The 11068-nt window shown below is 46.4% G+C and overlaps 1 protein-coding gene across 1 annotated transcript in view; it reads right to left on the bottom strand.

The window, feature by feature from the left end:
* Nucleotides 1–5320: 5320 nt before the first annotated feature.
* Dap (death associated protein) overlaps nucleotides 5321–11068 on the bottom strand; it is a 57915-nt gene continuing 52167 nt past the window's right edge. Inside the window, exons 3-4 of the mRNA XM_055619023.1 lie at nucleotides 7528–7570; nucleotides 5321–6385 (exon numbers count right to left, since the gene is read on the bottom strand). Of these exons, the coding sequence (XP_055474998.1) occupies nucleotides 6272–6385; nucleotides 7528–7570 (157 nt within the window). The 3' untranslated portion in view covers nucleotides 5321–6271. The remainder of the gene's footprint in view (nucleotides 6386–7527; nucleotides 7571–11068) is intronic.

The following is an 11068-nucleotide window of genomic DNA, read 5'->3' as shown; positions in this document are numbered from 1 at the left end:
TTGTTCAACCATGTTTGTAGCAGCTTTATTTGTAATAGGCAGAAGCTGGAAACAACCCAGATGCCCCTCAACTGAAGAATGGATGCAGAAACTGTGGTACATCTATACAATGGAGTATTACTCAGCAATGAAAAATAAGGAAATCATGAAATTTGCAGGTAAATGGTGGGACCTGGAAAGGATCATCCTGAGTGAGTTGACCCAGAAGCAAAAAGACACTCACGGTATATACTCACTCATATAAACATACAATATAGAATAAACCCACTAAAAGCTGTACATCTAAACAAACTAAGCAAAAGAGAGGACCCTAACTAAAATGTTCAATCCCCAACCTGAAAGGCAAAGAGGATGGACATCAGAAGAAAACGAAAATAGGAAACAACCTCGGAACCCGCTACAGAGGGCCTCTGAAAGCCAGAAGAAAACAGGAAACAACCTTGAAACCTGCCACAGAGGGCCTCTGAAAGCTTCTGCAGTATAGACTGTCAAAGCAGATGCTGAGCCTGATGGCCAACTGATGGGCAGAGTGAATGGAATTTTATGTAAGAAGTGGGAAATAGTAAGAGCTGGAGGGAACGGGAACTCCACAAGCAGAGCAACAGAACAAGATAATTTGAACACAGGGAACTTCCCAGAGACTCATACTCCAACCAAGGACTATTTGTGGAGATGACCTGGAACCCCTGCACAGGTGTAGCCCATGGCAGTTCAGTGTCCAAGTGGGTTACATAGTAATGGGAAGAGGGACTGCCTCTGACATAATCTGATTGGCCTGCTCTTTGATCACTTCCCCCTGGGGGGGAGCAGCCTTACCAGGCCACAGTAGAGGACAATGCAGCCACTTTTGATGAGAACTGATAGACTAAGATCAGAAAGAAGGAGAGGAGGACCTCCCCTATCAGTGGACTTGGGGAGTGGCATGCATGCAGAAAGGGGAGGGAGGGTGGGATTGGCAGGGGAGGAGGGAGGGGCTTATGGGGGGATACAAAATGAATAAAGTGTAATTAATAAAAAATAAAAAAAAAAAACTAGTAAAATACATTGTAAATGGGCATTAAAAAAAAATAAATAAGTGGGGGGAAAACAGAGGAAGGGAGGAAAAGACTGTTTTTTTTTTTTTTTTTTTTTTTTTCTCCCAATGTGTACTTTTAAACAAATCTTCCTAGTAAGGCGAAAGGGTGCTGCCTCTGACATGAACTCAGTGGCTGGCTCTTTGATTACCTCTCCCTGAGGTAGGGGCCAGACATACCAGGCCACAGAGGAAGACAATGCAGCCAATCCTGATGAGACCTGATAGGCTAGGGTCAGATGGAAGGGGAGGAGGACCCCCCATCAGTGGACTGGGGAAGGGCATGGGAGGAAATGAGGGAGGGAGGACAGTATTGGGTGGGGATGAGGGTGGGGGTTGTAGCTGGGATACAAAGTGAATAAATTGTAATAAATAAAAAATTATATTAAAAAACAAAACAAAACAAAACAAAAAAAAACCAAATCCAACCAACCAACCAACCAACCAACCAACCAACCAACCAAACCCCCAAACTCTCCTCTCCCAGCATTTTATAGCCTTTTCTTCCTGTCCTGTTCTCTTGAGAGTTGGATGTATCCTATTTCTGACTCATTCTGTCAAATCTTTCTAATTCATCATTTTGTCTGCCCCTCAATTAGACGTCACTTTCAAACATGGCTGTTTCCTTCTATAAACTAGCCTTACCTTCATTGTTTGGGATTAAAGCTGTGTTCTAAGGGCATGTCTGCACTCCACCCTAAGTAGCCATGTTGCTGGATTAAAATTCATCCGCCGCTAACAAAAGCTGTGGCATGACCCAGCAGTGTCTTTTGATGACTGTTTCACTGTCCAGTGGCCAAGGCTGACAAAAGCTGTGGCATTTCCTACTAGTGTTTGCTCCTGGATGCACATGAAGGCTCACCTGGATTCCACACCTAGACACAGGGGAGAGAGAGGGGCGTGTGTGTGCAGGGCACTATTGTGCACCTTCAGTCGGCCGCTAAGCTTGTGACAGCAACTGTGCTTCTAAGCACATTTCAGGATTGATTCCCCCACTTGTTCCCCCACCTCCTCTTGGAATTTGATAACCGGGCAGAATTCACAACTCTGATCTTGTTTTATTAACAAGAATGATGATAAATCAATGCCCTCAGAGAACACACTCGCTGTCTTAACATGTACAAGGGTTACCTGGGAACTTCTGGGAGGTTCTGCAAAGTTTCACATGCTATCATGATATAACCGAGACTTAGAGAAGAAAAGCAATCTGCCCAAGATCTTTCGGGTAATAAGCAGGCAAGGCAGAGGTTAAACTGGGGCCTATCCTGAGCTCTGGGGTCTGCTGTCTCAGGCTTTGGTAAATACAGAGAACTTATAAAATAGATGGGTGTTGACCTACTTAGAACAAATCCAGGACTCATTTGAATTTGGCATCTGTCCTCTTTGGGCACAAGGTGGAAACTTTGGGTTTTGTTCACTCTAGGTTTCCAGGGTTATCTATGGGAGCCTGCTTAGCCCAGGCTCACCACTCAGCCTCCTGGTCCTGTTCCACCTGTTTCATCTCCCACATGTGCATCCTGGCATGCCTTGCATCAGCGGCACCTCTGTGGTCACACCTGCAGTGTTCTCAGGGGGATCGTCTACTTCTCCCTCACCAAACCCTAGCTTTGTTAGCACTTCCATGCCAACAGAACTCCAGGCTGCACCCAGCCTTGGCATCTCTCCCACCCTTTATCTCAACACGTCAAAGCTCTGATCAGCAGCTCTGCCCGAGGCCACGCAGGAGTGCGTGAGTGGCCTCTTCTCTTCCATCTAGGTCATTTACCCATGGATGTTCCCCAGCATCTTGGCCACAGGCCTGAAGCACAACAATAGGCTGGCCCTCTGCCTCATTCACTCTGACCAGACAGGCAGCAGCTCTTCCTTCCCGCTGCCACATGGCCAGAGGCTCTGAAGCTCTGTGGAGACGAAGGCTCTGGCTCTGATGGATGCAAGCCTCAGCTCTGCCATCAGCTGACACTGACTTTTAAAGAAACCATCTACTGAGATGGGATTCCCACCACACACATTCAGCCAGAGTCTTACTCACAGGTATGCCAAACCATTCCCCTGTCTTGTTCTAGAACATTTTCATACCCTCCAAAGAGACACCATGCTCTCTAGCTGTTGCTTTTCTTTAAAAAATGGTATTTTTATTCATGTGTGTTTCTCTCTGTGTGTGCAAGCATGTATATAGGTGTCCAGGGAGGCAAGAAAAGGACATCAGATTTCCTGAAGTTGTAGTGATAGGCAGTCCCGAGCTACCCAGTACCCAGTGTGGATGCTGGGAACTGTGTCCTCAACATCAGTGAACACTCTCAACTGAGATATCTGTACGGCTCCTATCTATGACTTTTCATATTCCCTCTTCCCACATCATCACCTAAGAGCCACTCTTCTAGATTCCCATTTTGAACCCTACACAGGAATGACCTCAGATAACATAGGATCTTTTGTGACTGGCTTCTTTTACTGGTACAGTGTTTTCAGGATTCACCCGTGCTTCAGCGTATCATACTCTATTCTTTTTTTTATTATTGAGTTATATTTTATGATATGGATATACCACATTAAAAAACCCTACCTTTCAGTAGGTAAGGCATTTGAGCCATTTCTATCCTGGATAATGCTGCTATATAAACACTGTGTGCAAGTTTTGTGTAGACATGTCCTTATTTCTATTGGGCTTATTATGGTCAGCAGTAAGTAGCGGGTAGCTGAATTGCTCAGGGGACTGTTAGATTCTTGCCCCAGTGGCTGCACTATTTTTATACTCCCAACAGTACTGTATGAGAACTCTCCTTTCTACACATCCTTGTCAGCTCTTGTAACTATCGGACCTTGGTTTTAGCCATCTTTCTGCAGCAGTATTTCACTTTGGGTCTAACTTCCATTTCCTTGATGACTAAAGATATGACCATCTTTTTTACTATTTTCAAAATCATGCAGTACAATATGGCCTTCAACTCATGATCTCCCTTTGCCAGTCTCTCATATGCTAGGATTCTAGGCATGCGCCACCAGGCCCAGCTAGGACATGGATCTTTTTATGTGCTTACTGGCCATTGGTGTATCTTATCAGAGAACCATTTGCTAATGAGACTTTGACATCAAATTTAGTTTGTCTTCCCTGACACTAGGACACACCCACTGATAGGTCATAGTGCAAAGCTGAGCCTGGACCCCTGGGAACCCTGGAACTGCAGACATGTGACTGAACTACTGCACTCAGGGCAGAGGGCTCACGGTGTCGGGCCCTAGCACTTCTGTTCCCTTTGTCTTCTCTCTGTCAGTTCTGGGGCTAGCTATGAAACTAGCTAGCAGGTGATGGTCTCTCAGTAGTTTGGTGTGAATGCGGAGGGAGGCTTCTGGCTGTTAGCATGAGGCTGATGTCCTAGGTTAAACAGCAACTCTCCTGACACCCTAAGAAAAGAAATATACAAGCCCCTACTCTTGGGATCTGTGGGTGTGACCTCAGCTACAAACAGGGGCCCTGGAGATGTGACTGCTGAAGACCTGGACTTGAGGGAACAGTGTTACTGTTTGAACAGAAAAATTTGCCAACAGGCTCCTGCCCCCAGCTAGCAGTGCTGTTCATGCTGTTATAGTATCTACTGACCACATGTGCTTGCCGAGAACAGCTCTCCGTTCCTGGATGCAAAACCAAGATCCACATTGATGTACTTTAGAAGTCAAGACACATGGGTACCCCCAGCGGCCTCCATAAGTGACCAGGCTAGCAGAGGAAGGACAGGGTCAGTGGGAGCCGTAGAACCAGGAACATCTGCCATGCAAGGGGGTCTTCAGCTCCTGCTCCTCCTTTATCAGCTGCTCAAGTCTTATGTACAGCCGTGGGAGAAAAGACATCAGCAGCCTCGCTGCTGGGGCTGTAGCCTTAGCAGTTAAGATGATTTTCTCTTCTCGGAAGGTCTGAAACAGGTGAACATCCTGCATATAGAAAGCTGTTCAGTATTATCCCTCGGCTTACAACTACCGATTCTCTTTTTAGTCCGCCTCTGAAGGCTTTACAAAGCACAGAGCCAACTGCTGTACCCAAGCCTGACATGTCAATCAACTACATTCTGCCCTTCCATCTTCTGACAGTTCCAGAGGCAACTACGCTCTGGTTGCTAGATATCCATAGCTCAACTCTGTCTGAGAAATCAGTGCTGAGAATATCCATCATGTGTGCCTGTTTGGACTTCCACTGAGACAGCCCTAGGAGGCTGTGGAAAGGAATCTCTGAGACATAAGAGAGAGAGACCGAGGCAGAAATGCAGGGGCTTTATTGTAGTCAATATATTTTCAATGTCAAAGATTAAGAAGTCCTTCAGGGAGACTTGTCGCATTCAGTGACCTAGATCCACAGACACACACCAGAGCTAGCTCAGAGCAGTCCCTAGGGTTGCTGAACTAACAGGGACTGTGAATGTTTCAGGATGTGTGAGAAGGTCTACACAGGGGGACCTGCTGTTGCTGGCTCTAAGGTCTCATCCTATATTTGGCTCCATATGACAGAGCAAGGCTGTGGGTTCCACGCCAGTGCTGCAGCCGAGCCAGGGTCTCCACAGCAACCCTCGGTTCACACCATTTTAGTAATTACAAAGGAAGAGATGGACAACTCGGGGTCTGGAGGTTTATGTCTCACTGTTAAGTTCACTACCGGGATACCAAACTGCTCATAGAATTCGAGGAGCCCATCCCTCCTCTAACGCCGTGGCACAGGCCTAGTGAGCAGTCCCAGAAAGGCTGGTGGTGTACACGCTGCTCACAGAGCCGCAGTGACGTGCAGCTGGTGACACTGCAGGCCACTGGGACAGCCAGGAGCCCCCTCCATGAGCAGCACTCTAGAAGGTTCTACATCTCGCTTTGACTTTTCAGAGAGCAGGGACCTGCAGCCATGAACTGGGGGCTGGCCAGGGCATCCTAGGGCAGGACGGCAGCACAATTGTTAAGAAGCACACCGTTGTGTTTTGTTCTTCTTCTGGGGAGTACAATGACCCTCCGGTGACACTCAACTAGGACTCTTAGAAACAAATTTCGGGGTTTGAGCTTCTTCTACTTTTAAGTATGAGACAACGAAAGCCCACTTTGCTTTGCCTTAAGTTTCTGAACTTAGTAAACTATGCGGTAAGTTTGAGTTTTTGGTCAGGGAAGCATCCTGGGAGGTGGCCTGGGTTGCTGCTGCTGCCGCTGAGGGTGCTGGGGTCTGGATGCCAGTCACTTGCGAGGCTGTTGGATGTGCTGCGTTCTTGGAGAAACGTGTTTGTCTATGGAGGCGTGTGGCTTCTGGTGGGCCACCTGTGCAGCTGCCGGGGGAAAGTCTTTGTCACCCTGGGAGGAGACAGCAATATACAAGCTGGTTAGCAGTAAATAAATGGGCTAGAGAGGAAGCCCTCCAAACCCCAGCCCCACCAGTTTCCTGCAGGGGTCGGGGATGAGCTGACTGTGGAGCAGGGGGCTACCACTGTGGCTGGCAAGTCCTGCAGGCCACCAGAACTGGAGCAGATGGTGGCAAGCAACCACAGGACATGGGACGGTGATGATGCCTGCAGGCTTTGCCTGGAGAAGACTCAGCTGCCGCATGGCTTCTCAGCGCTGAGTTGGAGGTGGACAGGTTTTCCCTGCTAGATCTGCTTTTGTGTCATCCTTAACTGGGAGCAAGACAGGCAGAATCTAGAGTCTCAAACTGGGATTTGTCAGCACAGCTGTTAGCAGGCCTAGGAACTGGTGGGGAGGAAAAGCACAGAACGGCGGGGAGCAGGAGATGGGGTCAGATGTGACCTGGAGAAAGGAGGGGTCAGTTGGCTTTTTATTCCAGCAGTGGGTTTTGATCTGGGCAAGGGCAGACAAAACCATGTAACCAAGGAGTAAGTCTGGCCTTACACAGGCATTTACTCTTCCTGCACACAGCAGACCTGTCACAGTTTGACCCTAGGTCTTAGACGGCTGTGACAGTTCTGCTAGCAATGTTGTTCCCAACAATGGTGGTTTCTCTAGACAGTGGCACTCGGATCTTGAGAGAAAAGGGCTCCTCAAAGGTACATGGTGAGGCAGAAAACACGAGTACAGTCCAAGGGCCAGCAAACAAAAGCAGCCAGGGAGGATACAGATGGGCACACCCAAAATGTCAGTCACAAATACCGAACCAGTTTTCACTGAGGTCTCCTGGGATCTGTATTGCTGTTGGGAAAATGTTTGTGGGTCAGGCCACTTAAGGCCCAGAGCCATAGCCTGTGAGGACCAAGTGAGACTGCAGCATGCAGGCAGGAGCTCAGCTGTAGGAGTCACAAATTCCTACCCGCTGAAGCCCACTCCTAGAAGGAAGGATGTCACTGAAAAAGGCCGCCAGCTCCAGACTGGATGGGTGGACTGGTGCTTACTGAAGGCACAGGCAACGAGAGAATGCACGGGTGTTCCTTTGCCCACTCACCCCTACCTCCACCACCCACTGCCTATGCACAGAGGCCACTTACCCGGGCAATAACACCAGAGATGAACACCGTTGGTTTAGGTGGGCTGGAAAACAGAGAGAAAGAGGAAATGAGGACTTAATGAATGATTCACACAAGGGAAAAATGAGCAAAGGGACCGGACCACAGAGGAGACCAGCATGAGCAGTGGTGGCTCCTGCCATGGAGGAGGAAAAGGAGAAACAGGGAAGCTGACCTCGTCCCCTGTGGGACTCAGAAGCTGGGGAGCTGGGGGGGGGTGCTTCTGGAGTTAGTGCAGGAAAAATGAGAGCAGAAATGGATTGCTACAAACAGCATCTGAATTGCCCAAAAGCTCCAATTCTTTTGCTGCTGAGATGAGTGAGAGGATGAGTTTATAGAGCTGGAAACAGGCTTCCCTGAAGCAAGGCAGACACAGCTTCACACAGGGTATTCCTCTATAGGGTTCCCAGAATACCATGGCTTCTGGCAATTTCTAGCTGGAGAGACTCAGAGTCAATGCAAACTTCTGGCCCTGGTCCCCCTCCTCCTGCCCCACCACCAAGTATCACAAAGGCAAAATCCTGAAGAAGCCACTGCTAGTTAAAACTAAAAGTTATGTATGTGTTTTCTTGTATGATCTGTGCACCGCTGTGTGTGTGATGCCCTCAGAGGGACGGGAAGAAGGCCACCAGGAACTGGAACATGTAGTGTGAGCCATCATGTGGGTGATGGGAATGAACCCAGGTCCTCTAGAAGAGCAGCCAGTGCTCTTAACTGTTGAGCCATCTCTTCTGCCTTACAACCTAAAAAAAAAAATGTATGTGTGTGAATGTGCATGCATGTGTGTGTGTGTGTATAGGTCAGAGGTCACCTTCAGGTGCAGTGCACTTGTGTTTGTGAGACAGGGCTCCTCTCTAGCCTGGGAACTTGATGTGAGGCAAGGCTAGGTGGCCAGTGAGGGGCACTGTGTGTTTTTTTTTTAATTTTTTATTTAACTTTTATTAATTACACTTTATTCATTTTGTATCCCCCCATAAGCCCCTCCCTCCTCCACTCCCGGTCCCACCTTCCCCCCCTTTCTGCATGCATGCCCCTCCCCAAGTCCACTGATAGGGGAGGTCCTCCTCTCCTTCTTTTTGATCTTAGTCTATCAGTTCTCATCAGAAGTGGCTGCATTGTCAGGGTTCTAGGTTATCTCCATGAATAGTCCTTGGTTGGAGTATGAGTCTCTGGAGTTCCCTGGTTTCAAATTTTCTTGTTCTGTTGCTCTCCTTGTGGAGTTCCTGTCCTCTCCAGCTCTTACTATTTCCCACTTCTTACATAAAATTCCATTCACTCTGCCCATCAGTTGGCCATCAGGCTCAGCATCTGCTTTGACAGTCTGCACAGCAGAGGCTTTCAGAAGCCCTCTGTGGCAGGTTCCTAGGTTGTTTCCTGTTTTCTTCTTCTGGCTTTCAGAGGCCCTCTGTAGCAGGTTCCTAGGTTGTTTCCTGTTTTCTTTTTTCTTTTGATGTTTATCCTCTTTGCCTTTCAGGGTGAGGATTGAACATTTTAGTTAGGGTCCTCTCTTTTGCTTAGTTTCTTTAGATGTACAGATTTTAGTGGGTTTATTCTATGTTGTATGTTTATATGAGTGAGTATATACCATGTGTCTTTTTGCTTCTGGGACAAATCACTCAGGATGATCCTTTCCAGGTCCCACCATTTACCTGCAAATTTCATGATTTCCTTATTTTTCATTGCTGAGTAATTCTCCACTGTATAGATGTACCACAGTTTCTGCATCCATTCTTCAGTTGAGGGGCATCTGGGTTGTTTCCAGCTTCTGGCTATTACAAATAAAGCTGCTACAAACATGGTTGAGCAAATGTCCTTTTTGTGTACTTGAGGCTCTTTTGGATATATGCCTAGGAGTGGTATGGCTGGATCTTGAGGAAGCGCTATTCCTAGTTGTCTGAGAAAGCGCCAGATTGATTTCCAGAGTCGTTGTACAAGTTTACATTCCCAACAGCAGTGGAGGAGGGTTCCCCTTTCTCCACAACCTCTCCAGCATGTGTTGTCACTTGAGTTTTTGATCTTGGCCATTCTGATGGGTGTAAGGTGAAATCTCGGGTTGTTTTGATTTGCATTTCCCTAATGGCTAATGAGGTTGAGCATTTCTTTAAGTGCTTCTCTGCCATTCAATATTCCTCTACAGAGAGTTCTCTGTTTAGCTCTGTTCTCCATTTTTTAAGTGGATTACTTGGTTTGCTGCTTTTCAGCTTCTTTATTTCTTTATATATACTGGATATGAGTCCTCTGTCAGATAAAGGGTTGGTGATGATTCTTTCCCAATCTGTAGGCAGTCGCTTTGTTTTGATGATGGTGTCCTTTGCTTTACAGAAGCTTTTCAGTTTCATGATGTCCCATTTATTGATTGTTGCTCTTAGAGCCTGTGCTGTTGGTGTTCTGTTCAGGAAGTTTTCTCCTGTACCAATGAGTTCTAGGTATTCCCCACTTTTTTTTCTAGCCAATTTAATGTGTCTGGTTTTATGTTGAGGTCTTTGATCCACTTGGACTTCAGTTTTGTGCAGGGTGATAAGTATGGATCTATTTGCATTTTTCTACATGTAGACATCCAGTTGGACCAGCACCATTTGATGAAGATGCTATCTTTTTTCTATTGTATGGTTTTGGCATCTTTGTCAAAAATCAGGTGTTCATAAGTGTGTGGGTCTATTTCTCGGTCTTCTCTTCGGTTCCATTGATCCACCATTCTGTTTCTATGTCAGTACCATGCAGTTTTTATAACTGTTGCTCTATAGTACAGCTTGAGATCAGGGATGGAGATACCTCCAGAAGATCTTTTATTGTAGAGGATTGTTTTAGCAATCCTGGGTTTCTTGTTATTCCATAAGAAGTTCAGAATTTTTCTTTCCAGGTCTGTAAAGAATTGTGTTGGCAATTTGATGGGAATTGCATTAGATCTGTAGATTGCTTTTGGTAAGATGGCTATTTTTACTATGTTAATCCTGCCAAGCCATGAGCATGGGAGATCTTTCCATCTTCTCATATCTTCTTCTAATTCTTTCTTCAGAGACTTGAAATTTTTTTCATACAAGTCTTTGACTTGCTTGGTTAGGGTTACACCAAGGTACTTTATGTCATTTGTGGCTATTGTGAATGGTGTTGTTTCTCTAATTTCTTTCTCAGCCCTTTTGTCCTTTGTATACAGGAGGGCTACTGATTTTTTGGAGTTAATTTTGTATCTGGCCACTTTGCTGAAGGTGTTTATCAGCTGTAGGAGTTCCGTGGTAGAGTTTTTGGGGTCACTCATGTATACTATCATATCATCTGCAAATAGTGATAATTTGACTTCTTCCTTTCCAATTTGTATCCCTTTGATCTCCTTCAACTGTCTTATTGCTCTGGCAAGGACTTCCAGAACTTTGTTGAAGAGATATGGAGAGAGTGGGCAGCCTTGTCTTGTCCCTGATTTCAGTGGGATTGCTTTAAGTTTCTCTCCGTTCAGTTTGATGTTGGCTATAGGCTTGTTGTATATTGCCTTTACTATGTTTAGATATGTGCCTTGTATCCCTGATCT

Source organism: Psammomys obesus, unplaced genomic scaffold (genome assembly GCF_907164565.1).
Source record: "Psammomys obesus unplaced genomic scaffold, mPsaObe1.curated_primary_1811, whole genome shotgun sequence".
Classification (NCBI taxonomy): Eukaryota; Metazoa; Chordata; class Mammalia; order Rodentia; family Muridae; genus Psammomys; species Psammomys obesus.
Note: the sequence above shows the minus strand (reverse complement) of the source record. Positions and strands in the feature narration are given on the sequence as shown.